This window comes from Drosophila rhopaloa, unplaced genomic scaffold (assembly GCF_018152115.1).
Source record: "Drosophila rhopaloa isolate 14029-0021.01 unplaced genomic scaffold, ASM1815211v1 contig_3, whole genome shotgun sequence".
Classification (NCBI taxonomy): Eukaryota; Metazoa; Arthropoda; class Insecta; order Diptera; family Drosophilidae; genus Drosophila; species Drosophila rhopaloa.
In genome coordinates, this window is record NW_025335123.1 from 395,761 (window position 1) to 423,395 (window position 27,635).

The 27,635-nt window shown below is 42.8% G+C and overlaps 2 protein-coding genes across 3 annotated transcripts; one reads left to right on the forward strand and one right to left on the reverse strand.

The window, feature by feature from the left end:
- The first annotated feature begins 3,055 nt into the window (after window positions 1–3,055).
- Window positions 3,056–27,635, forward strand: LOC108049388 (chondroadherin). Of its 2 annotated transcripts, none has more exons than XM_044461105.1 (3): window positions 3,056–3,197; window positions 20,735–21,333; window positions 26,481–27,635. In XM_044461105.1, the coding sequence occupies exons 2-3, from the start codon at window positions 21,211–21,213 to the stop codon at window positions 27,633–27,635; spliced, it is 1,278 nt and encodes a 425-aa protein (XP_044317040.1). In that variant the 5' UTR covers window positions 3,056–3,197; window positions 20,735–21,210. The 2 variants fall into 2 exon arrangements, with proteins under 2 accessions (XP_044317040.1, XP_044317041.1); XM_044461106.1 differs by lacking the exon at window positions 3,056–3,197 and adding an exon at window positions 20,516–20,562.
- LOC108049395 (clumping factor A) lies at window positions 5,025–5,917 on the reverse strand. Its single transcript, XM_017130561.2, has 2 exons — window positions 5,635–5,917; window positions 5,025–5,576 (listed from the first exon to the last, which is right to left on the reverse strand). The coding sequence occupies exons 1-2, from the start codon at window positions 5,861–5,863 to the stop codon at window positions 5,149–5,151; spliced, it is 657 nt and encodes a 218-aa protein (XP_016986050.2). The 5' UTR covers window positions 5,864–5,917; the 3' UTR covers window positions 5,025–5,148.

The following is a 27,635-nucleotide window of genomic DNA, read 5'->3' on the forward strand; positions in this document are numbered from 1 at the left end:
AATAAGGTTCCAAGGACACATCTCTGGAAATGCGTGTACCTGAGACAACTGTCTGTAATCTACCAGTAAAATACGATTCTACAAACTTTATTACAGAACTTGAAAAATTTTAAAAATTGTTTAATTTACCTTTGAAAATTGAATGCTTAAAGATTAAAAATAAACGAAATTATTTTCCAGTTACTTACGAAAATCTTTTTCGAATGCTCTTATTGCACTTATGCAGCTTCTCTTTTTCCTAAGCCCCTTCTAATTATGCGTTAACAGGGAGTTTTTTTTTAGAAAACTAGACCTGCTGGGACATCAAATATTTAAGCACCTTTGCTAGAAAAGGTAGAATAGAGTTTAGTCTGTAGTCATTATTTGGTTTCATTGCTCGAATAATCCTATCTCTTTTCGAAATGAATGGCAATGTGGAAATTGTGATCGATGTATTAAAAATATGTGTAACATGTTGTGCGAGTAAGGGTTATGCAGTCCTTAATGTTAGATTTAATTTGTAAAATTCCATTTCAAATTCATAAAAAAGCTAAATGTTTTATTACAGTTAAATAAGTCGCTTAAGTTCTATCAAGACATTTTTCAGGTACATCAAAAAGTGGCAGCTTTAATTTGCTTCTTTATATTGGATTATGAGGTATTCGATTTAATACCGCTTCTATCCCGCAGATGTATGTCCTTTTATGTCATTGCTAGGACATTGATTTTGCTTTGGTTTAATAAATTTTGTCTTGCAGGAATACAATAAATAAAGATGTTTTGTATATTATTATGAAAAACATTTAGTTGGGGTTCATCACTGTGACATCAATAAATAGTAAACCAGTCACAAGCATTGTATTCAGTTAGAAGTTTTGTGTAAATTATGATTTTATAAAATCTATATTTAAACAATTCTTCATAATATTGTTAGCTAATAAGTCATATACAAAAAATATTCCGGTGTCAGAAAAAAAAGTAAATAAAGAAGAGTACCACACAAATAACTGAAACAAAAGACTGCTAATGCTGAAGTAGTATACTCGTATAAGTTGATATGGTTCAAAAATATTGTCAGTGTCAACGCAATAGTGACAAATTGACACAATATAAAACTGTATTGATAATAAATTAAGAATAAATATAATAAATTATTTAATGAAGACCCTTAGGGAACTCTCTATCCAATCATTCCTTAAGTGATCCCCATCCCATTAGTTAAATAATCGTGGCTTTCGAAAAGCTGGTGACCACATGTTTTCACACACTCATCCCCTTCATCAAACTTCTGCCCCATTTTGGCCAGCCTTGTCGGCCCGGCCAACGATCAGAGACAACTGGCTTCCTATCCGACTGGCCCGGCCATAATCCGAGTGGCCGTATCCGCTGGGAGCAACAGCGTCGCATTCAGCTGTTAATGCCACTGATTGCTAATAAATTAAAAACCTTTTCAGCACGGTCCTGGCAATAGGTGGCAGAGGATTTGCAGGCGATGCCGGACACATTCGCATCGCACACTGGGATCAGGAGGCGGAATCGAAATCGCACTCGGAATCGGAATCAGAGTGGGAATCTGAATCTGATTCAGATTCCGAATCAGAGACGCAGCAGGGACGAAGCCCCTCCAATGAGTATGCAAAAACAAGGCAAACAGTGAATAAAATCAAAATAAAAACTCATTTATCAACACGCATGGCGCACACAGCACGCAGACTATCCATCTCCATCGATAAAGGTGGACCGAAGTGAGGCTGCTGATGCTGTTGGCCACGTGTTGGCCAAAAGGGAAAAGGTCACAAAAGCAGGTTAAGCTGCTTTTTAAATAAAGCGCACAGCACGTTAATGCCCGCTGGCCGCTCGCAGGACGAAGGCGAAGGAAGGACGAGCGGTAGACTTGGCCGGGCGACGTGCTCACCACTTCGCTGCCGACCATCGACTGGAATCAGCAGGACCAACGGGACCGGCAGGACCCGCAGGACCCTCGACCGCCGCCGACGACGAACGACGCGACACGACGGGCCGAGTCCGGCCGAACGGCGCCCGAAGGACTCGTTCTCGGCTTCGGGTTCGTCCTCGGGCCGCGCCGAGCCCCACGATTGGCGACGCCTTCGGCCTCGGCTGGCAATGCGGACCATGGCCGTAATCCGTTCGCTGGATTTTTGAATTAGTTGCGTGTGGTAGCTTGTTGACATCAGTACCGGGTACCGGATGCGGATGCGGACACGTGCGTGGCCCGCAAATCTCTCGCCAAATCTCGACAAGTCCTGACTTGACGCGACCGACACATAGTTTGCAGTTCTGGCGCCTGGTGCGAGATCCCCATCTGCCGTTTTTGTTGCTGTCCTGGGTGTCCTTTCTTTTTTTTATTCCGGTACCACGTGCGTGTTGTTTAAAGTGCGAGGTGTGAGGTGAGTGACTCTGTTGGTTTTTGTTTCGAAGCGCTGTTTCGCCCCCGCAACAGTTGCATTCGCCTTAAACTGCACCAACTGCCCCAAACTAAGACCAACAAGCCAGGACAAAGCAGGCCAAAGCAAAGCGAACCCAACCAAACCAGCCCAAAACCGAACTAAACCAAGCTGATAGCTGGCTAAAACCTGACCTGCGGTCCTCGATTGCCGGTCGATGGTCGCCGGTTGGCCGTTCAGCTAGTTTTGTGGTCGCTTTGACGCGGTCGCGGGCAATTTGAAAGCCAACACCGAAACGCCGATTACGATAAGTGCAGTCAAAAAGGAGGCGAAGTGGGAATCAGAATCATCATCATCATCATCATCACCTTCACCATCACTATCACAATCATCATCATCAGCAGCAGACTGCATTGCATTGCTCAAATAACGAAAACATTTCGCATTCGCTTTCCGCCTGATGTTGTATTTCATTTTCGCATCGCTCTTTCTCATCCTTTGTCGTCGTTTTTAGTTTTAGTTGCCAGCAATTGCAGCTGCCAGTTTGCAATTAAAGACTAAAGACCAGCCCCATGCAAATGGCAAATGGCAAACAGTGAGGCAACCGAGGGGCGGTGCAACCGAGAGGCGAAATATTAAATACTAAATACTAAATGCCAGCTGCCAAGGGAAGGCAGTTCAGCCCGCCTGTTGCCGTCGCCTGTCAGCATTTCGTTGAAGTTGGAGTCGCAGTCGCCATCACCATCACCATCGCCGCCGCCAATCTCCCTCAGGTGTCTTGGGCGACCATCCAGCCACTTTGAGTGTGAACAGGTGAGTGACAACGGGAAGAGGGATCCGAAAAGGAAGTTGGCGTGATCGCGGGGTGGTGCTCTAATGTGGGGCCATAGGGACAACCTATGACACTGCCAACGTTTAAGCAAGTAAAAATGTGTTTACCTTACGAGTTGGTAGCTTAATGAATCGATCTCTAATCCCTTTTGTTAGCTCACTTAATAGCACACAAGCTTCTTTGTGAAATAGGATTTCCCATCTTAAAAGAAGCCCATTAATACCTGATACTTTGAAGTAAAAAGGTATATTTTATTCATTCAAATTAGTGTAACAGGAAAACGTACGTATATACATATGTTCATATATTTTTAATCAGGATCATAAGCCTGCCGATCTAGTCATGTCCGTCTGTTCATCTGTCTGTTTTTCTTCCGTCTGTCCGTATGGAATTTAAGGTCTTTAAAATCATTAGAGCTGGAAAATTCATACGCAACATGCTGATACGAGTGATGACTACGCAGCGCAAGTTTATTGCAAAATTGACCACAGCTATTGCTTTTTTAATTTTTAACGGATAAATAGTCGGCGCTATAACGTCGTCCGTATGTATATACATGCATATCGAGCCTCAAACGCTTTAATAACGTATTCGACAAAAACTACATTTTTGCAGGAGAGACAATTTTTCCGTTTACTAAGAGAAGGAAAGTCGGATTGCTTTGTCCTTCTTTTCGTTTTTTAATCGTCTTTTAGTATTTTGTTGGCGAATACGTTATTTTTTCTGTAACTTTTTCAGAATTCGCATTTGTGAAAATGATGCATATGTTAAAATTTTAATATAGTAAAAACAGTCTTTGGCCATTAAGAGTTTTAATTCTTAGTTTACTATTTTTAGTTGCAATTTTTTTTATAAAAAAGGCCAATTGATGGCCAATATTCACATATCTTTTATATTTTTTGAGCTTTTAAGCCTGTACTCTTATTTTAAATACAACAGATTGACAGAGTTAATACTTAACTTTTTTGCTGTTATATTTGAACAAGTGAAATCTTTAAAAATATTTCAACAAAAATTCTTCAATAAAATTCTTGCATAACAACTTAAAAAATATTCCAAAAAAGTTTTCTTGAACTATGTTTGCGGTTAGGCCTCTACATGTAGATTCTATTCTTTAAATAATTTGAAATCGTAACGTTTGAAATGCCTATTTTATATTTCAAGTGGGATCCAAAAAGATTTAGCGACGGAAAGGGATTAGGCAAAACTGTTCAAAGCAATTGATCTGACTCTCAATTCTATCAAATTTATTGTAAATCAAGCCAATGTTGGTGGTCGAGATAAGGTATTATTGAAAATCAAATTCTAATTGACCAAGACAAAACTTTAATTATTTTAAAATTTTAAAATAGTTTCCACCATCATTTTTCGGGCCATAGGATTCGGACAATTCATTTCTTAAAACTGAGAACGCAGTCTAATAAAAAAATACTATTTATTCATACATACAGACTACAATGATTGACCCCTGAAGGGTTCACACATAGTCGCTTTAAGTCGTTTTTCGGCGTTTATACAAAAAACAATGTATGTGCATTTGCATGCATACATAAATGTTGATATGCGAACAAAATGTGGAGTATAATAGTCGGGGCACAGCAGTTTTTTTCTAGAGTTCTTGGTGCTAAATACTCGGAATATTACAAAAAAAATACGCAACCAAAATAAGCATCTAAACAACGATAACTTGAAGTTAGCTCATAAGTTGTTTCTCACGCCAGATTTGAAGGTATATTAAAGGTGCAGATTGTGTAATAAAAGATTTATTAAAAGTCTACATTGTCGTCCATTAATTGCAGCCATTCAAAAAGTGGTACCATACATTTATTAGCCTTAATAGCTACCAAATTTAATTTCAAGCTCATGTTAGTAAAATGTGAAAATCTGCAGATACCAAATCGGAGTAACCCGAAGCCTAGAAATATGCCTTCCTTAAAGGAAGCTCTCTTCCTTCTTTGACTCGGGCTTATCCTCGCTCTGTTGATCCTCGCCCAGCAGGAGAATCGTCTCACTGACGATCGGCGAATCCTCCCCACTTGGATTCTCGTCGTCCTCCTCACTGAACATGAGCTGGTACGGATTGTGCAGCCCGTACTCGTGGATTCCGCTCAGCTTGCCGTTGTCCTTGGCCTCACCTGTGTCCTCGCCGTTCCCCTCTGCCTCCGACTCGGAGTCACTTTCGCACTCGCAGCAGAGGATCTCGTGGGCCAGCAGGGAGATGGCCTCTTCGCAGAACACCTCCTCCTCGTCCAAGTCGTTGTCCGAGTCCCCAGCCAGCGGGGTATACGTGCTCGACTGGAGATCGGCGAAGGGACCACTGCACACTGTGCCATCGGCATCTGGATCGGATGTGCTGTTGGCTAGAGTGCGAAATTACATATCTTTGGATTCAGAGGCCCATCGGCATCGGCATCTCACCTTCGCTATCCGTCCCGCCGGAGCTTGTGGGCTCACTGCTGCTACTCGAGAAGTCCGCATCGTCCTCGACAAGATTGGTGCCCAGCGGAGTGCCCCACGTTTCATTCTCCATCTGCTTCTCCATGTCCAGCTGCACCTGTGTGCTGGAGCAGAAGGCCCGCTTCGACTTGGCAGCGTCGCCGGCCATCTGCGAATGTGTCTGATCCCGACACTCTGCTCCTATGTCCATATGATGTACGTCTCAGTCTTCCCCTGACCGCCTCACGTTGAGATTCCGAACTGGTTTGTATGCGTGCTGGAAGTGCTTTGCCCGGCAACTGCGATTGGTTTTGCTCTCGGGCTCGAGATGGGGGCAGGAAGCGACACTGCCAGCACGTAATGTCCTGGGCGCTTCCTCCCCGGACGGCGAATTAAATTTTATGCCAACTGCATTGCCCTTAAAGACGAGGGCAAAGGTCTTTGGAACGGAAAGGGCCACGGAGACAGGGCCAAGATGGAGTCGTAGTCGTAGTCGTAGCCGTAGTCGGAATCGAAATCGGAGTCCGGCTAACTGCAGAATCGTCACAGGCCGCAGGCCGCGCTCAACATGAACATACACATCAACTGGCAAAAGGACACACAGGACTGCCATACCCACACACACACAAGCACACACCCGTTCGAGAGCGCGTACACGAACTGGCTACCGCAGCAAAGTTACATTTGAAATTTTATTTCCATGGTCGGGCCAGAAATGCAACAAATAAAAACGAGCCACGGAGCTCTGCTCCCTGACCCGGTTCCCACTCCACGGTCGTTATCATCGTATCACTCTCATCTGGGCAGGCGACACGCCTCCTCTGCCCTCCACACCTCAAATGCCAGGACATCCGGTTGGGCGACTCGACCACGGCGAACCGAGCGAGAAACTTAATAGGACAGGCACAAAACAGCAGACAACGAACGAGGCTTAATAAAATTTATAAACTGATATAAATTTATATAGGAGTAATTATCATATCGATGGCGGCGAGACCAAATTTAATTTAATTCCGTGTTTTCAGCTCAAAACTTTTTCAGGGGGAATAATAATTTCGCTCCCCTAATTCTCTTATTCATTCCTTTAAATCAAATATTGCGTTTTGTTTTGGTACAAATTGTTTTAATAATTTATATTTAAAAAAAAAGAGTTTTAATCCCTTTGTGAGCAATGATGTAGTTCATATGGCGTCGATTGTAACATCTTTACTTTCAACCGTCAGTGTTTTCTTAACTTAAGTGATAGTATTGTTATACTGTTGAAAGTATTGAACAGTTTGCGACTTACGTTCTGGAAGTGCTCCTGAACTTATAAAGCCCAAGGATCATTTTCAAGAGGTCTTTACTATAAGTCCGTGAGAAATGGTGACCCCGAATTGGTCAACCCACAATGCTTATATACCCCAGAGTTTCACTGCATCTTTCTCCTGCTCCCATTTCCATTTTACTCGCATTCCCTTGACCCAGGACTAGCCAGGACCACTTTGGCGAGCCACAATTTAATTTCTGTTTTGGTTTCGGTGCAGTTTTTTGTAGCAGTTCAGTAGTTCAGTTGCTTCGCTTTCTCCGTCTGCTCTTTCCTTACTGCTGTTGTGTCCCAGGCCTTCCGGTCGTCAGAGGCAGTCGTTTTGCGGTGCGTCTTTGGTCGGCATTGTGTCGCCTGAAATTCGCTGGCCAGGCACCGAAATTCTGGTCCTGCTCCCGCCTCAGTGCCAGTTCCTTCTGCAGCAATCCAGCTATCCAGTTATCCAGTTTAAAGCCCGAATACACTGCCTGCTTGGCGCAGGGGCAGGGGGAATGGGGCTCACTGCGTTAACGAACATAATAACCCTTTTCTCTCTAATTACACACCAAATTTACTACAAACGAGCAATAAAAATCATCCAAGCAAAATCTCTGCTCCGGCCACAGAGCAACCCATCCACCCACTTCCAAGCTTCCAGAGGAACCCCATCCACTTGCCGCGTTCGCAGCGCTTAAATGCAAATGCTTTTTTCCCATGCACAGCACAAAAAACATTAACAACAATGACAATAAATGAAAGACATTAATGCTAAGCGATCCGCATCTCGTTCCCGACCCACTCCCACCCCCTCTCCCACCCACACCCACTCCCACACCCACAAAGGGAATAAGAACGGGAACGGGAACGGGAGCCCGACGTTGACGACGATTGGCGGCGGTGACAGGCTTCCCGGGGATGGCGAGGGTCCTCGACAGTCAATGAAATAAAATTAAACAATTATGAAAAAAAATGGCCTAGGAGGGGATGGAGGGCGGTGGAATGCCCTGGGATGTCATAACTTGGAGCACACCCGGGCCCGTCGAAAGTCAGCAGGGGTATTCCGAGCACGCCCTTGCCCCCGGTCACTTCACATGTATAATTATTTGATGCTCTGTTTTCCCAGCTCCCCATATCTGTCTCGCCCCATCGCTGTGGCACCGCGAACTTCCACTTAAACCTCACTCATTCACTCACTCACTCACTCACCGACAGTGGGGCAAATTTTACGCGACGTAATCGTAATATGATTATCGTGCCACATAATCCCCATCTTCCGCACTCGCAGTGTGTGTGTGCGTTAAATAACTTCCTTCCGGTGGCGACAACATCAACCGACTCCGTGTCGAGGCATACTCGTGTATCCGCTTCCGTTGAATGATGCCGCAGAAATGCTCCAAATCTCATATCATCATTTACGCAGTAATTTTGGAAGCCAACTGGATGATGAGGCCAGGATTGCCAGGACTGCCACGCCTGCCACGCCTGCCCGACTCCTCCGAGTCCTCCGCCCCTTCGGAATTATCCAATTCAGCCACAGGACACTTTGGCCTCAGTCAAAAGGCAACTGCATCACCCATTTCCCATGCCGGGCCATAATAAACAAAGCTTCAGCTCGCAACTCATGCGAGTCAACTCCTACCGACGGCGGCGACTGTGACTTTGGCTGCGTGTTGAGGGCACGTCCATCCGAATGCGGAGGAGGATGCGGACGCGGAGGTCCTGGTCTGGGGCTTTTTCTGCTCTCCGAGTGTCCTTATTTTAATCTCGACACAAGTTAACAGCATTGTTGGCAGCCGCGTGCCATCCGTGAGCTTTGCTTCGTCCTGCCGCCGACTTCCCCGCTCTAACTCAACATAATGCGCAGAGCTCGGCATTCATCCTAACCGCATCGCATCGCAGCGCAGCCCCCTTCGCCCCCGCCCTCCCCTCAAAGTACTGGCCCGGCCCTAGTTTCAGTTTCAGCTACCGGATTCCCCTCGTCGTCCACATCCTTGTCATTAGCAGTTAGCATTCAGACGACGTCGTCGTCTCCTTCGTTGCCTGTCGCCTGCCGTTCATAATGTTATGATGGCTAAAAGCTAATTGCGTTTGTCTGTGTTAGTTGGTGACATTTGGCCTCCTCTCACCGTCTCCGTCTCCGTCCCCGTTCCTCTATCCCTGCTCCCCCATCTCCATCTCCATCTCCGGCGTCGACGTGGCGGCATTAAGTGTCACTGGAGTGCGTGATCCTTGTAAGTCGTCTAGTTACACATGTTTTTATAACCTGTTTTCCAGGAGTACCCTGTTGTCCCGACTGCCAGTACCCGGGTGGATTAGTTGGGGGCTAAGCAAGCAGCCTGACCTAAAGTGTGATTGCCTTTAGCTCAAGGTTTGCTGAAGTGTTTTACATCTTCGGGTAAACAGAAAGGATAGTTGCCTGTGATTCGGCAAAACGTGGAAGCTTGGAGGCACTGGAAGCTATTCAAATCATGTTGAAAGCTTTAAAACACGGAAATACCGAAATAGATTCAGGAATTTCAGTGCTTTAAGAACAACCTCCTGTTGTTAAATCATTTAAGTAGCCATTAATGTCTTTTGAAGTGCATTTTTTTAAAAAGGCATGCAGCCAATAACAAGTTTAGTGGTTTCCTTTTCTGAATTAACTGTTCAGCTTTGTAAAAATATTTTGCATATTAATACTATGTGATTTGTAAAGGCTGAAATGTGTGGTGTCTAAGAATGTCAAGTATCCTTTGAACATATACGAAATTCAACTACATTCAACTATTTGGGTGCCTTTTACATATAAATATTTCCATTGTTTCATATTTATAATAACTGGATATTAATCTGTCGAATTCTTCTCGATACTCGCAGCAGCTGCGGAAGTCCCTTTTGTTTTCGCCAACGTCATCGTCCTTGTCGCTGTGCTTTTACTGCGGGTTTTCCTAGAAAGTCCTTGCAAGCCCGGCCAGCGTGTCCTTGATGACGCGATCAACTTATTGCGCTGTCACTCCGCAAGGCAACCTTCGGCAGCTCGGGAGTGAGCAGCCGGCTCGAACCGCTTAATCAGCCGGACCCAATGACCGACTAAGCCCTATGACTTTATCTGTCAAGATGCCATCGAGGAGAGGACAGGACTCGTCCGCTTATGGCTGACAAATCACCAAGTGAGTCCGAGTCCACCGAGTTGACAATAAGAAGTGTCATCATTAACGAACATCGGCCCGACAAACATTTATCAATGGCAAACAGACAGTCGGGCGGACAAACAAACGAACCGGCAGGCAAACAAATGATGGGGCCGAAGCGAAGGCGTCAGGAACTTTGGCAAATTAAATCGGTGCTTAAAATATCCCGGGCCAGAGTGGGTGGTGGGCGGATCAGGATGTGGTGTGGATAACCGCAGTTGGGACTGAATCCTCTTGGGGATGCCTCAACAGTTTTGTTTCCCATCATCCGACGAAATCAAGCAAATCGTATTAAATAACAGTTAATTACAAATACACACGACCCGGCCAAGGACCCAGACTGCCGCCAGGATGAGGGCCGCACTGCTTCGCCCACCATGTGACCCACCGCCACCCACAGCCCACAATCCACAACCCTCTAACCACCACCCACAGCCCAACCCAATCTCACCCAGCAGCGCTGCTGCGGCAAAGTGTTTTCCTTGGGAGCTAGATTTGGGGTCAAAGCCAAATGGTTGATGCTGAATTAATTAATGATTCACTTGAATGATTGATTATTTGACTAAATGATTAAATTATGCGATCGACCGAGCCCTCCATGTGAGCTCCAGCCGCAGCAGAAGAAGCAAAAATGTGTTGTATCCTTTGACCGGTGCCCAATTATTTAGGCAGAAACACCAATAAACACGCCCACACATCTCTTCACATTCGATTCACACGCTCAAGGCAAACGCCAGAAAATATGCCAACAAGTCGAGGATAAGCCCTGTCTTCTGATTTTTTGGGGGGGCATTCAGACAAATTGATCAAAGTCGTTGATTGTTTTGGGGGTTAAGGTAAACATTGAGTTTGAGGCATTCCTTCAATTGGTCTCAACCTTCATTGTTATTTGTACTAGTCCCATGCTATCAATATAGTTCCTAAAATAAAAAAAATAGTAACAAAAATAATAGAAATAGTCTATCCCTAATCAACATCTGATTAAATTGAACGTTTTGACAACTTATTTATTTTTTATGCTTATTCTCTCCATAAAAAACTAATGTTTTACAAGTTTCATGCTTATCGAAATCAAAGAATACGTAATTTAATTATTATTTAAAAGTCCTCAAAAATGTTAAAACGTCTTTCAGTTTTTCCGGAAAAAAATTGTAATCAAAACAAGGAACAAAAAAAGCAATCTTCGGCAAGCCAAAACTTAATATTCGAAACAAAATATTCTATAATGAAGCTTTGATGTTTTTTCGATCATTTTTATAATTGTTCCCATAGCTGCTATATAATATAGTCGTCCAATTTCCATGAAATTAAATACGTAATTCTGAAACTATGTATCGCATTATATTCTTACATGTTAGAAAATATACGGATGTAATATAATCCGAACTATAGTAGTTTTTAACAGTTCCAAAATTTACGTATTTAACGAAGTTCGATTTTTTTTTAAATTTTGATTTTACTTGTGCCTTTGAGAGCTAGATGAAATAGTCGTCTGAACCGGCCCGGACGGAAGATAGACACCGAGAAGATCGTAATTCAACAAATTGAAAATAAAATCAAATCAAGACAAAATAGAATGACAGACAAAACCAAGTTGCTACTTTCTTTGAATTATCTATAAGTGTTTTGCAAGCTTTTGATGTCTTATGAGCAAGTGAAGTTGTGAAAGCCCCCTAAATCGCACAAAGCAGATCCAATGTGTGAGGGCATTCGGCGAGGCGCTATCTCCATAATCAACCGAAACCTCTTCGGGCAGATTTTGGCTGCCATGAGGTCACGCACTTGGCTTCCGAGAGAACATGGCCCAGATAAGATGCTTAGACAAAGGTCTCAGACCCAGTCTCAGCCTTGTTGCACGCCATTTGAGCCGGCGGAGGAGCCGAGTACTTTGGGGAGAGGGAGTGGGCCCGAAAGTGGGCTTGGCAGTGTCGTTGACAGCCACAAATTTTGGCCTGCCAAAGCCGTCGTCCTCCCAGACAAGTCTGAGCCATTTTGGGGCCAAAGGCTGTCTGGGGCTTCTTGTGCATCTGTTTCTCGTTGGAGAGGAGCCGAGGGAAATCCCAGACGCTCGAAAGGAGTCTCAGGCGTCGTTGCCCAAATATTCGTACATTTATGCGAATTTCTGGATGCAATTTGAGGGGGCTTTTGTGGCTTGCTTATCGGCTTTCAGTCCGGTCAGTTAGCAGTGGCCAGGTGGACGGCCAGATCCAGATCCAGTCCAACTGCCTATGCCCCGCCTTATCAATCTGCGCATCATCATTGCTCGCTCATTGTCCTCGCTCGAGTCACCGTTTTTAACTGCAGGGTCTTGGTTAACAAACATCCCATAATTTGATTAGTGACATTCTGCACAGGCATTTGGGTGAAAAGATAAGGAATGCACACACCAGCACACACATGGTGGCAACTGGACACTAGACACTGGACACTGGACGCAGGACACAGGACACTGGGTGCCTGGCAAATGGCCAAAGTTGCAATTAAATTAAAGGCTGCTCGGACTCGTTTAGCCACCTTGCCAGGGATGTAGCAGATTGCCAGTTGCACATCGCAGGAACAGGAGCAGGAACTGAGGCAGGAACAGCACCGGTGCACTGGCAGTCGATCATTAATGAAGTGTCCTTCGGCCAGGACATTGCAATTTAAAGAGCTGCAACCGCAGAGCAGAGCAGAGCAGAGCAGCCGGCCCCTAATGCACTGACCCCCGAGTGTCTCGTATGCGTGTGCTGCGCTCCGTTTCCCCTGCGGTCTCAGGAATTATCCCCATGGGTGCGGGTCCGAGTCCCAGTCCGAGTTGGGATCCGACCACCTATGCAGTGCCATCTAATAACCCGAGGCCACCCCGCCTCAGTCCCAGATGCCGGGCAATTGAATGTGTCCCCCCAACCAGCAACAAACTGCCAGCATCCTTGGCGGATGTCCCTTCCCCCCCGGCGAATAATCCCATTTACTGGCTCCTTTTTATCACTTATCCAGTTAAAGATGTTTGTTTTATTCGCCTGCTTTTTTATTTATTTCCTATTTATTTTCTGCTCCATCTTGTTGCAGCTGCCACAGCTAGCTAGCCGGTGAGTTATGACCCCGACAGTTGCCGCATCGCTCCGCTGTAGTTGCCATTGCAGGAATTGGAAGAATTAGCAGCGCAGTGCCCGTGCACACAGCTTGGCAAACTTGAATAAACTTCTCCGTTGCATCCGCACCCAAGCCCAAACCATTCGCAGAGCAATTGAAGCTCTTGGGCAAACGATTTGCCGGCCAAATGAAGGGTTTTATGAATCAGTAGTAACGACACAGTCCTCCCAAACGTTGGCCATACGTCCTGACTTCACGAAAGATACGCTTAATTTAAAAGAAGAATTAAGCTTGGGCATTCTTCGTTCGCATGAATTTGCAAGCATCTTTAAAGGACAAGGCTTTAATAAAGAGTTAAATACTGACCCTATATTCGTAGTCCTTCAAAGTACTAAAATCATGTCTTGATATTTAGCAGCAAACTCATTTTATTTTGTGGAAATAAGCTTATCGGCTTTCAAACTATTTCTTTTAAACAATAAAGTACCAAAATTTATTCGTTAACACTTAAATAACGAAAGGCAAAATAATCAATAATTGCACCTTCATGTTTAAAACAATGCTTTAAATGCATCTGCATCTTTGCTAATTTTATCCCAAAGAGCACGTCCCACTTTAAATCTTTCTTGTTTATTGAAGCGTTTCGTACAAAGATATGCAAGTATTAGGAATACAAAGGATCATTGAGGTACTAATATGAAGCTATATGTATAAGAAAGTTCCTGTCCCAGTTTAAAAAAAAAAAATTTATTATATGAGGAAAAATAAAATATATAAAAGTTTATAAAATAAACTGAAACATGAGGGAAAGATTACTTTAGCAAGCGGTTGCTTGTATTTATTGCTTAATATACTTAGTTGACCAGTTCCCAGTTATACTTAAGCAACTAAGTTATGCCGAATTTTTCAGAGTTAAGAGTTTTTGTATAAGTTAAAATGTATTACTGAAATCGTAAAAAATACATATTTTCTAGTTACATGCGTAAACAACAAAAACGATTTTACTATTAATATTCAACTCGTTCCTATAACTGCTATATAACATAGTAGTATGATTTTTATAGAATTAACATAAAAGGAAAGCTAACTTCGGGCGGAGCCGAAGTTGATATACCCTTGCAGAATACTCTGTAAATTATATTCTCCAAAATTATTCATATGATGCATTCTTAATACTCATAAAAAATCCCAACTTCCTAACCTTGAAAACACAAAAGTTATGGCATTTCCAATCGTTCAATTATATGGCAGCTATAGGATATAGTCGGCCGATCCTTATGAAATTTGGTAGGTCGGATTGATTGGCTAAAAATAAAACCCATAGAAAATCCCAACTTCCTAACTTAACAAAAACCAAAGTTATGGAATTTTCGATCAATCACTTATATGGCAGCTATAGGATATAGTCGGCCGATCCTTATGAAATTAAGTAGGTCGGATTGATTGGCCAAATATAAAACCCATAGAAAGTCCCAACTACCTAACTTAACAAACAGCAGAGTTATGGCATTTCCGATCAATCAGTTATATGGCAGATATAGGATATAGTCGGCCGATCCCGTCCGTTCCGACATATATACTGCGTGCAAAGGAAAGAAGGGTGTGTGCAAAGTTTCAATTCGATAGCTTTAAAACTCAGAGACTAGTTTGCGTAGAAACAGACAGACGGACAGACGGACAGACAGACGGACAGACGGACATGGCTATATCAACTCAGGAGGTGATCCTGATCAAGAATATATATACTTTATAGGGTCGGAGATGTCTCCTTCACTGCGTTGCACACTTTTGACCAAAATTATAATACCCTCTGCAAGGGTATAAAAACGTTTATTTTAAATGAATAAACTGCCAATTCTATTAAAGCGCCATCTTCGTCTCAAATAGTTTGAATAATGTAGATTTATTTTGATGGTTTTTAAAATGTAACTCAGTGTTTGGTTTCTTAATTAGCTAAACTGCATCGGAAAAATACAAAACTGCAAGCAGTAACAGAATGCAATGCAAGTACCCTAATTAGAATTTTGGTCCATGAATTTTGCAAGCATTCAGTCTACGATACCCCGAGTAGTTTTCAAAGTTTTCCCTCACACGAAGGAGTTGGTGTATTAGGTTCCACCTTCCAGCATTTGGCAGTTGGCTATTGCAGTGGTTTACCCAGAAATAATCCGTTACAAGGTTGGCTTAAAGAAAACTGTGGAGTTTCGGCAGCAAGCCCAGAGTCGGTGCAGAATTGGCCCAACTGATGTTCGGAATAAAGTGAGACGGGAAATTTAAGGAGTGTAAATTGAAATTTTATTTATTTATTTTCTAATTTTGATTTTGCTTTTCATCCTTGGTTTATTTATTGGCATATGTTTGCATTCATTCGGGGCCAGCTGCACTGATTGCTTTCGTTTTGATTTCAATTTGCGGATTTCGTTTTTGATTTTTAATAACCGGCATTCGAATGACCCGTCCACTAATCGCACTATTCACCCAAATTGATTCACTCTTTTGTCTATGTCCACTTGTCAATCGTTTTTTAAAATAGTTAAACTGTTTTGGTGAAATTTCGTTTTTCAAAAACGTTTCTTTTTTCTTATTTAACACCCTGGATGAACATTGTCATTTTATTTCCTCCACAAATGTTCAATGGGGTTTGTTATTCCTAAGTAACAACATAAGTTTGAATTCGTCTTTAGGAAAAATTATTCTGCAACATTACTTAAATTTCTAAAGTCGTCTGATATGATCAATTCATTAGCCAAACTTAAAAGTCCATTGTTACTGAACTATTACAACTACAGATGCGGACTACAGACCGAGAAATCCGTTTCATGCCTAACATTCACAAAAATAATATTACAAAATAAATATTAAAATATAATTTTATTTAATTAAATGAAAAGCAAAATGTTTACAATTGTGAATGTTGTCCCTAAGAACAGTGGGGCCTATTCCAATCTTACTGCACTGATATGTATTTAAAATTTATTGAATAATTGAGTTATGTTTAAGTTCAAAAACAATAAAGCTGCATCGACTTTCACACAACTATCGAGATTGTTCCTGTGGCAGGTATATGGAATTTTATAGTCGTCCAATCAGACGTTTCCGAAAAGTTTTTTGCATGATGATGTAAAATAGAAAAACTAGTTTGCGTTGAAACGGACGGACATGTCTAAATCGACTCTCCTTATGGTGATGATAGAGAGTAAATACTCCTCATAGGGTTGGAAATAACTCCTCCATTGCATGGCATACTTTTGACTCAAATAATAATACCCTCTGCACGGGATAAACAAACTGTGTCAATTCGGCCAATTTATCCAATTTATTGCAGTTTAATAGTGTTACTTAATTATTTATAATTTATTTATTTATTATTATTATTTATAGCTAAAGTTTAAAATTCTGATATCAATCAATAATACCCCTTAACAAAAAAAATATAAATGTATTTTGCTGAAGCGGCAGAAAATGTTGTGCCTGGCTTATTCATTGTATTCAGCAGAACCCGTGTTCAAGGGATAAGACCCCATAATGTAACTATCCATAAATACGGTCTGAATTTAAAAAAAACTAAGACAAATTTGAGTATCTGCACTTTGCCAACAAGGAAGAAGCTGTGCAAATTGTTAAAACCCGGCAGCAGCTTTAAAAACTGCTAAATTAGTAATAGTAAAACGAACTGGCTGAATCCATGACCACTGTGCCACGGTCGGATTTCTGTTTTCTGTCTGGACCTCTGTCTTAGCTCGACTTTGCTGTGTAAATTCAATAAAATGCTTAATAAAATTGATTGATTAGCTGCAAATGGCAGTCGATGTCTACATCGGCGGGTAAAGGACCTGCTGGATCGTCGGGGAGCGGATCCGGAGGTCCTGGTTATCCTGGCCGCATATTCCACATGCTTATTTAAAGGCATTGATGCCTGGCTCGATGCCTGTTTCAAGTGGATGCTGAGCCATATCGCAGGCTCCCATGCTGAGCTCGTCGGCTCCTTCTGCCACATTTGCGATTCCTTTTGCCATTGTCCTGATTCCACACACACGTGAATACCAGAACTCACTTACGAGGCCGATGCAGTCCTGGCAGGAGTTGTTGCTGTTGCTTACACAATTGTCTGTACGTTATTTGAGTTTGTGCTGGCATTTGTTATTTTGCTTTATCCTTTTAGATGAAGGCAACGCAAAGTAATGCGATTGTATGGGACGGGACTAGATTCAGACAAAGCGAGCGAGACAGCAAGTCGCGAATTCTTATCCAACTGACAACTGCACTCTGCCACCTTCCTGCACTTGCCGAAAAGGTAGCCAGAGTCTGGTAAAAAATGTATGCATTTATCGCCCGGAATTAGCACACAAATCCCCGCCAGTCCTGTGCGATTCTGCGAATAATTGTAAGGCAGTCCGTAGGTTCGCTTCAGTTGCCACAGCGATATTCACTCTTTTGCGGAAAGTAATGGTATTCTGTAACCAAACTTAATCGGTTCCATCAAATATTTTATCTGTTCTGGGACATTTAAATGCCATTTTACAAATAACACGAAAAGAAATGCAACTTCGGTTAGCCAAAATTATATCCCCTTGCAGTTGTAAAAATATTAAATATTTTATATTTCGTTTTCGATTCTTAAAAACAATGAAGCAATATCAATTTTGCGATCGTTCCTATGCAGCTATATTTTATAGTCGATTTCGCACGATTTTTTATAATAGCAAAACCGTTAATCTGAAATCGTTCAAAATATCTATATCTGCAATGTCATCTAAATGATACAGTCTATCGATAAATAATACTTTCGATGTATATATTTAAAAAAACAACGACTGTAATCAAGCCCGTTCCGACTTAATACTACCTGCTACAGAAAGAAGACTTTTTGTAAAAGACAGAATGAACGGACGGATGAATATATAAAGAATATATTTAGTTTTAGGGTTGGAAATGTGCTCTTCACTGGGTTGTAAATATGACTGAAATTAATACGCTCTGCAAGAGTGGAAACTTTTTATTTTAAAATTTTTTAGCTGAATAACGGGTATTAAGCTTATAAATTTTAAAATTAATTTGTCCCCAGCATTTCGACAATTTTAGGTGTATATATAATGTTTGTTATTTAAACATGCACTGACGTCATTATAAACACTTAATATTTCCTATATCTTCTAAGGTAATAATGCGATTTGGAAAGTTTCGTTGGAAATTGACAATATTGATCCTAATAAGAATATTTATACCTTATAGGATCTTCTACCTTTTACTCTACGGGTAACGGGTAAAAAAAATGTAAATAACCTTAAAGACTCCAATGTGGATTTTTATTAAGAACAACCGCTTATTGGTTCCTAAAAAGGGTTCCGATTCGATAAATGTTGATATCTGGGTATTAACCGATAAAAATATGGCCGTGAACTATAACTTGCTGCTGATGTGCAGACTAATGTTTCTCTGGGCTACACCCTTTTTATGAAAGGAAATACAAATTAACACATGAAATTATGCTCATTTAAGATTAAGATTTATTAAGATTTTTATAAGGAGGAACGCTTTTATACATTATACTGGTAGGAGAACGAACCGTTTGAATTTTCATTTTAGCACAAAAAAAAACTATAATTCTTATCACTTTGTAAGGGCTTTATTTAAAAGTATCTTCGCAAAATGTTGAATGCTTTTCCGGTAGTCTTCTGCCACTTAAGCCATTTCAAGCAAATGCATCTGTGGATTACTTTAGCCATCTGAGAAACACCTCCTTTCCTTAGGCTTGCTTTGTTGGTTTTCAATTATAATGTCACGCATTTATGCCTGCGCTTATTTATAATTGTGCTGATGCTGCCCGCTCCTTCGTCCCGTCGCTTCGTATCCAAGGCTCAACTCTTCAGATGTCCTGCCGCTCCTGCCAGCTCCTTTTTGCCATCCTCAGTGTCCAATTAAAAGCCGATGCTGCTGCAAGGTTTTGGACATGGGTCGTTCGAGGGGCGGCGGAGTTAAGAGGGGTTAACTCCTCTAACATCAGGTGCTTGCTGGCCATTCGGAGTTTGGACTGCTTGCATATTTGATTTGTGCATTTAAACATTTCAAACAAGCTGTGTCAACCCACCAGCCACGCCCTCGCCGCCTCCCGCCCCACTCATCTCCAAGCGACAGTGGCAAGTGCAGGCGACATTGCCTCATTGGAAATTCTCTTTAGAGTAATTTCAGTTATTATATTGCTTTGGCTTTGTTCATCCTGGCTCTTGCTGCTGATGCTGCAGCAACTTAACTCCTACCTGGGCATTATTTATTATAAATGATTAGCAAGCTGCTATTTGGAGAGCGGAGTCGCCAGTTCGAGGCATCGAACATCTGGATCTCTCAGCATCCGCATCTGCATCTGCATCTCCATCTGAGATCCCGAGGCTGAGCTTCTATCTGGGCTGTCACATCTGGCATTTGTCCTGCCTCTTGTCCTGTCACCTCGTCCCTGCCGCCTCTTCCCAGCTGTCCCCTAATCCGGGCATAAATGTTGGATGTGTCGAAGGCTTTGAGTGGACAAGGCCGGAAAGACTGAGCCCTGCCACAGGCCGACCAGTAGAGAAGCGAAATTAAATGCCACCTGCGGCCTGCCCACAGTGAAGCTTTGGACGGGAGAATAGCCACAGCTTGCACTGAAATAGACATTTTAAATTATTAATATTATTGTATTCCCGATCACACGCAACAGGCGAGTCCATCCTTATAAATTTATAAGTATACTTCAGTGTCTTTTTCTTAAAAGAAAGCAACTAAAGAGTAGGAGCTTATATCTGCATTTTTTATTGATCGAAGTATGGGTTTGACTTAAGTTCGAATTAAGCTAGATGGAACTAGAATAACAGTGCAGGGCCCTTAATGAAAAAAGTTTTAAAAGGTGTCTGCTTATCAGCAATTTATAAATATTTTAAAAACTGCCTTGCAAATATTAATTGAGTCTTAAAATTCATTTATTTACCTAATTTTACCATTCCTACATTATCGATAGTAAGACTGTGAGACAGCCAAAAACCTCTAACATTTTCAATGATCCTATTTTAAAGTATTTTACTCAGTATCCGTTTCCTGTTTATCCTCTTTTTCCAACTAAATTGCTGTATAGTTAAACTGAGTCGGAATTTTTTAAATTGGCGTTTCGGGCTGTTTTTAGAATGATCTATCAGGTTGGATATATCAGCTATTATACTGTAAAACTTTTGTATCCCGTAGCTGTCAAAGGAAAATTTGGTTCATTTCATTACGGTTCTATATATATTAACGAAGCCTTTGTTTTAACATTTTAGGGGTTCATCCGAGGCATTGATATATAAGTTCGGTTATATACTGGACGCGTATGTACGTTTGGTGCAGCGTCCAAGTGTATTGTATTTCTATTTAGTTCGAGTAAGTCATAACTTTTAAGTGTCGCATTGCTTCACTCTCGGCCTTTCGACTTTGAAACTGCAAACTCGAACTCTACCAGTCCCCCAATCCCCCCAATCCCCCAATCCCGGGTATTTTCAACCAGTCTCTATCTGTGCCTCACTCTTTATCTCTCCCTTTCCATCTCTTGCAGTTATTGGCATGCCACGCCCCCGCACAGCGTAGCAACAGGAGCAAGGAGCAAGGAGCAGCAGCAGGAGCCGGAAGAAGAAGCGTAAATAAATATGATAAAGCTTAAGAATATATAATAAAGGAGAGAAGACGCAGCGGCAACAGAGGAAGAAAAGTTTAAATGAAATAACGCAATATAAAAACATAAATAACTAAGGAAAGTGCCGAAGAAGGGGCTAGCGAAGAGGAGCCCAAAAAAGTAGGCAACAAAAAAGAGGAGCAGGAGCAGGAGCTGAAAATCTGGGAAGCTAGTAGGCACCCCCAGAAGAAAAGAGCAGAGAAGAGCTGAGAAGAGCCCCAGGATAAGCGGAGGAGCAGAGCAGGAACTGGAGAATCAGGCGAAGGACCCGGACCCGGAAACAGAAGAGCAGTGCAGCCGGACAAGGGAGAATAGAGCTCAATTACGCCGCCAAACTGTCGTGTCAGCAACAACGTGAAATGTGCAATTCCTGGCTGGTGCTCATAATTGCGCTCTCCGTTGTCGTCTGCCTGTGGAACTCGCAACAAACCGAAACATCCAAATCATGCCCAGCCGAGTGCATCTGCTTGTCCCAGACTCAAGTAAGCTTAACAATCTACTTGTACTGCTAGGGCCAAGTGCTGGCGGGGATTTCAGGGAGGGGGTCGAGGTCTGCAGAGGATGGTGGCTCTGCACAGTGGTCTCGATAATATAACGAACGACTTTGCCGACCTTATACAAATGGAATCCAGAATTCAGTTGCAGACAAGAGTGATAATCACCCTTTCAAGCAGAAATCGTCTGCGGTATTTTTATACCCTTGCAGAGGGTATTATAATTTTGGTCAAAAGTGTGCAACGCAGTGAAGGAGACATCTCCGACCCTATAAAGTATATATATTCTTGATCAGGATCACCTCCTGAGTTGATATAGCCATGTCCGTCTGTCCGTCTGTCCGTCTGTCCGTCTGTCCGTCTGTCCGTCTGTCCGTCTGTCCGTCTGTCCGTCTGTCTGTCCGTCTGTCTGTTTCTACGCGAACTAGTCTCTCAGTTTTAAAGATATCGAATTGAAACTTTGCACACACCCTTCTTTCCTTTGCACGCAGTATATAAGTCGGAACGGCCGGGATCGGCCGACTATATCCTATAGCTGCCATATAACTGATTGATCGGAAATGCCATAACTCTGCTGTTTGTTAGGTTAGGAAGTTGGGACTTTCTATGGGTTCTATATTTGGCCAATCAATCTGACGTACCAAATTTCATAAGGATCGGCCGACTATATCTTATAGCTGCCATATAACTGATTGATCGGAAATGCCATAACTTTGGTGTTTGTAAAGTTAGGAAGTTGGGATTTTCTATGGGTTTTATATTTGGCCAATCAATCTGACGTACCAAATTTCATAAGGATCGGCCAACTATATCTTATAGCTGCCATATAACTGATTGATCGGAAATGCCATAACTTTGGTGTTTGTTAAGTTAGGAAGTTGGGATTTTCTATGGGTTTTATTTTTGCCTAATCAATCCGACATATCAAATTTCATAAGGATCGGCCGACTATATTCTATAACTGCCATATAACTGAACGATTGGAAATGCCATAACTTTGGTGTTTTTAAAGTTAGGAAGTTGGGATTTTTTATGAGTATTAAGAATGCATTATGAATGATTTTGGAGAATATAATTTGCAGAATATTCTGCAAGGGTATTTCAACTTCGGCTCCGCCCGAAGTTAGCTTTCCTTTCTTGTTTTCAATCCAATGGACGACCTACAAATTATGTTTTATTTTATCCAAGTTCAGGTAAAACAAATAACCAAGGCACCAACATATCGGTACTGCTTATTTGAGATGTGAAGATTTAAATAAATTAATTTTTAACAACATTAACTTTTATTTTATTTATTCATGTCTAAAATGCCTTTTATATTTTTCCTTCTCCAAATAACTCTTAAACTCTCGCCCAACATAAATGACTACGGAAATCAAGTTAAAAGTGCAGACTTTGCTTTTGCTTTAAAACATTTAAGCAATGTTGTCTTGTATACATTAAGAACACTGACAGTCTTGGTTGTTTAAAAAAAGCTTTATTTACAGTTGTTGCTAGTGCGGGAACCTATCAAAATGATGATACTTATGATCTAAGCAATACAAAATACGAAAAGGGGTCAGATGATTACTAAGTGACCACCTACAAGTCCGCATATTATATTTAACAAATAATTAAGGAAAAGTCAGGTGTTATTTGTGTAGCCTTGTTAATCGAAGTATATCAGAGTCTCATTTGGCCAGGTTACAAGTTATCATTTTCAATAACCATTTTTTTCGCCATTTACCCTAGCCACTTCTATTAATGGGCTAATCGAAACTGATGCACGAGCATCGTCAGCTTGTCAAAAAGTGGAACACGCAAATTACAAAAAAAATGTAGCCAAGAACCCAAAATGGGGTCATGTGGTCTGATAGATAGTTAGGCGTGGTGCCCATTTGGGTATTACAGGAATATATTTTCTTGTAGATTTATAAGCGTCCGATTTCTCGAATCAAATAAGGTTTTTTTTACATTTTTGGCAGAGCTGTAAAACAAGCACGAAGCTTGATTAAATATTGCATTTTTAAGCTCAGCTAACCTGGCCAGCTTAATAGAAAGCCTACCGCAATACTCTTTATTGCACATTTCTTAAATCAGTTCTTAAATAAGACATCGTTTTCCGATCTGTACGAATATTTATCAGCAGCTTGATAGATACTTTTTAAGCGATCTCGACCACAAGTGCAGCTTGCCCTAACTCAGATTTTCCATTTCGAGTAGGACCGGGGATGTGGCACTCGGCCCACAGTGCGGTGAAGTTGTATGCAGAACCATCGTCAGCAGCTTCAAAAGTGGCAGTAGTCAAAGGAGGAGACCGGAGTCAGAAGAATGGACTCATGAGAATGGAGAAAGAGCTCGAACTGGTGCAGGAGCAGGAGAATTGGGAGGATCTCTGGGGAACTGGTGGTCGGGCAATGGCCACAGATGCTCCGGTCTCGTCGGCACAGTGATGAGTACAGAAAATTAATCGAAAATGCATGGAAATGGTTATTTTCCTTTTGTTTCTGCGTCTGTACGAGCTCCCTGTGTGCCACGCCTCCAGACTTTAGTCCCCGCTCACCGCCCATCGCCTACCGCCCTCCGCCCCCCGCATTTTTGTGTGTGGCGGTATTCAATGGTGTCCCGCGAGGATTTTGGAGCACGCTTAATGCGCATCCTTATTACCAGAGGGAACTTGGCATCGTCATTTCTACCAAATTGAGAACTTAAGTGATTTCATTATTCCGGATTATAGACAATGCAATGATTTACTCAGTTCTCGTTCCACACTTATCTCTCACTGGCCGCCGCCTCTCTTTTTTGATGCGGTGTGGCTGGGGGCCTGTGTCCCTTCGTAACGGTTTACTGTATTGAAGAGCCGAAATTAGTGCAGGCCCCGAAAAGGTAACAAAAGTGAAGCACACTTTTTGGGGTCAGGCCCCGTTCTCCGTTCTCCGTCCTCCTTTCTCCTTTCTCCTCTCTCCACTCCTCATTTTCCTTCTCTTCAACCGACAGTGCCAGTTAAAGTTCAGCGAACAAGGGACTTTTTAACCGTGTCGCTTGAATTCGCGACTGTGAATGCATAGAAACGAAATTTCATTAAACGGAACAGCACAGAACAGAACAGAACCGAAACAGAACAGAGCAGAACAGAACGTAACGGAACTGAGGCAAAAATAACAATTCTGGGGGGTTCTCGGGCGAAAGGCAAAAGCCCTTTCCCAAAGAAGTGGGGAGCCAAGAAAAGAAAACTTTTAATTCGTTCATTTAAAAAGGTGAAGCGTATGAAAATTGTGCAAATGTTACGCAAGAAGTGCAGCCAAAATTGGGCAAGGTGAGCGGTGACTTTGGGGGGAGGAGGCGGCGAGAAGGGCCTGGATGGTGGGTGGGGTCAAGAGGAACGTGACAGGCGATGGACAGTTATGCACAGTTACGTGGCGACCGGAAAGGAACCAGTACACTCTGGTGCTGCCCCAAACATACACTGTTCGATTGTTTCTTAAAACAGCTACCTCAGATTACCCCTGTAAAGGGCATAACATTTTTTTTTTAACCATTAAATAAAGTTTATCAATAAAACAATACTGTCAGAATATTAACTGGAGCCAATTCGCTTATACAAAATATGATTAATTGCCCCCTATTTTTAATTTTAATTGCTAAAGTAGTATTTATTAATGGCATTTAAAATTATTGATTCAATGGGTATTAAATTAACAAATTTTTTATTTTTTCATTTCATGAAAACAATATGAACATTATACATACATAGGGGGATTCGACTCACTATACGAATTAAGCTTAATTTTTTTTGCATGGGTTAGCTTTATTTATAAATATATTTAAAAAAAAAAAAGTAAATAAGGAATTCTGTATCCGGTACAGCAAATAAAATAGGTCAAAACTTCACATAGAAAACATACTACAACCGTAAATGTTTTGATATATTATTTTTAAAATTCGGAGCCAATATATCAAGCTGACATCTGCAAAACTGCAAAAGAAAAAGTAAAGATAATAGTACAAGTATTCATTTATATTCTTGAAGTCACTTTGAAGATAAACATTTTTTAAATATCTGATAGAATACCAAATTGCCCTCTTTTTCTCGAAGTGCAAGCCAAGACAAGGGCCAGAGCGGCAAATTCTTAGCCGGAAAACGCACACATCAGCACATAAAGGTTATAAAAAATGAAGGCGCAAAGGAGAATGGCCGAGGACGAAGACCGAGAGCAAAGGATGTGCGAAAAACAATGCTAGACAAGGGTCGCGCCAGTAACCACGGACTCGCTCCGCCGCCAAAAACAAGAATTCGATTTAATTTTATTTTCAGCAATAAAGCCACAAATTCAATTTTCGCGCCACGCATCAAACAAAGTCCACTCGTCCTCGTCCCCGTCCTTCGTCCTTCGAGTCTGGCTTTCCACGGCCCGCCTCCGATGTGGCGTCTGATCTGATTGCCCAACGGCTGTCAGTTGCCATGGCGGAGACGTATCAATGGCGCCCACGGGAAAAGCGGGCGGGGAAATGTCATAAAGCAAGAAAACACAAACTGATTAAGAGCGAAAACCTTTGATGAGTCGATGAGTCCGCTGACAAAGCCAAGCAATGGGGGTTCTAACCTGGGGAGCAGGAGTCCTCGGCGGTTGAATAAACGAAACATCAAAAGGTGACCCGAACATCGCAGCAGGAGCAGGGAGACAGCAGGAAGTAGCCAAAGGCAAACAACCAAATTTTTCCGGCCATAAGTAATCTAATCAAAGACAAACTCTTTTTAACGAAGTAGAAAACTAGTGAAGACACAAGCTCAACATCGAACATGCCTGATGTCAAAATGTGTGACAAAAAATTATAAGCATTGCTTTTTACTGGTGTTCGTATTAAGTCGGCTTACTCTTTTTAAAAAAGATGTACAAGTATTTCGTGAATTTTTATAATTTCCAAGCCTTAAGTAAAATCAAAGGGTATTAAAACAAAATGATTTCATTTCAACAAAAGTAGTTGTATTCTGTCAGATGTATAAACACATGATCAATTTGAAATTGAGTGTTTAACGGGTGGAAAAATTGTGTTTCAAAAATACGTGGCACTAAGCCATTTAAAGATACTTGTAGAATGTGCCAGACATATTGTACCATATAATAACAATAACAATGCAAACCTTTTGTTCCCAGGTGCTGTGTAACACGGGCGGCCTAGACCAGATCCCGCTGCGCCAGCTGCCGGCGACGGTGGAGAACCTGGCGCTGACCAAGAACAACTTCCCGATCATCAAGCCGGACTCGTTCGCCGGTCTGCGGGCGCTGAAGAAGCTCTCGCTGGACGGCAACAACATCACGCGGATCAAGCAGTTCGCCTTCCGTGGACTGCCGCGGCTGAAGGAGCTCTCCATCCAGTACACGCCGCTGCAAATGGTGGCCCAGTTCGCGTTCGCCGGCCTGCAGAACCTGTCCACAATCCTGCTGAGTCACAACCAGATTCAGCGGATCGAGGGCAACGCCTTCGCGGGAACGTCGAACATCAAGCTGATCCTGCTGACCAACAACCCCCTGATCCGCATTGACAGCTCGGCCTTCTCCAGTTTGACGAACGTGGGCCACTTGATCCTGCCGTCTGGCATCCGCAGCATCGAGCAGGACGCTTTCTTCGGCATGGACACTGTGGGTCTGCTGAAGCTGGCCTACATGGACCTCAAGGAGGTGGCGCCCTTCACCTTCCGCGGGCTGTCCAATGTGCTTCTGCTCACGCTGCAAGAGTCGGATCTGGGCGTGATCTGCGCGGACGCCTTCACCGGACTTACCCAAGTGGAAACGCTGCAGGTCCTGAACAACAAGATCGACTCGATCGAGGAGCTGAACTTCACCAGCACGGCGGCCATCAAGCACCTCAAGTTCTTCGGCAACCACGTGCTGGAAACGCCCGATCCCAACTCGATCATCGTGGACGGCGTGGAGCACCTGCTGCTGGTTAGCAACCACTTCCCCTGCGGCTGCCACATCCACACCTTGCTGGATGGACCGCTGGCCGAGGGCGCCCACAACTTGACGGACTTCCTGCAGAAGAATTACTGCATCTCGCCCCTGGAGGTCAACGGTCGGGTGATGAGCGAGCTGGACATCGACTCGATTGGCCGCTGCTCCGACCAGCTGACCAAGGGCAACCTGGGCAGCTCGGCGGCCTCGCTGGCCCTCGGGATCAACTCGATGCTGCTCATAGCGGTGGCCAGCTGCGCTGAGTGGCGCCACGTCCGCCTCCTGGCCAACCGGCTGGCCCAGCTCCTCGGCCACGTGGCCTGGCGACGGCGTCGGAAACGGCGGAAGGACAATTAG

Bases quoted from the DNA above. Each gene is read 5' to 3' on its own strand.
- LOC108049395 (XM_017130561.2), bottom strand. From the start codon at position 5,863: ATGGACATAGGAGCAGAGTGTCGGGATCAGACACATTCGCAGATGGCC. The intron at 5,577-5,634 runs GTGAGATGCCGA...TTCGCACTCTAG, and splicing joins CGGCGGGACGGATAGCGAAG to CCAACAGCACATCCGATCCA.
- LOC108049388 (XM_044461105.1), top strand. From the start codon at position 21,211: ATGTGCAATTCCTGGCTGGTGCTCATAATTGCGCTCTCCGTTGTCGTC. The intron at 21,334-26,480 runs GTAAGCTTAACA...TTTTGTTCCCAG, and splicing joins TCTGCTTGTCCCAGACTCAA to GTGCTGTGTAACACGGGCGG.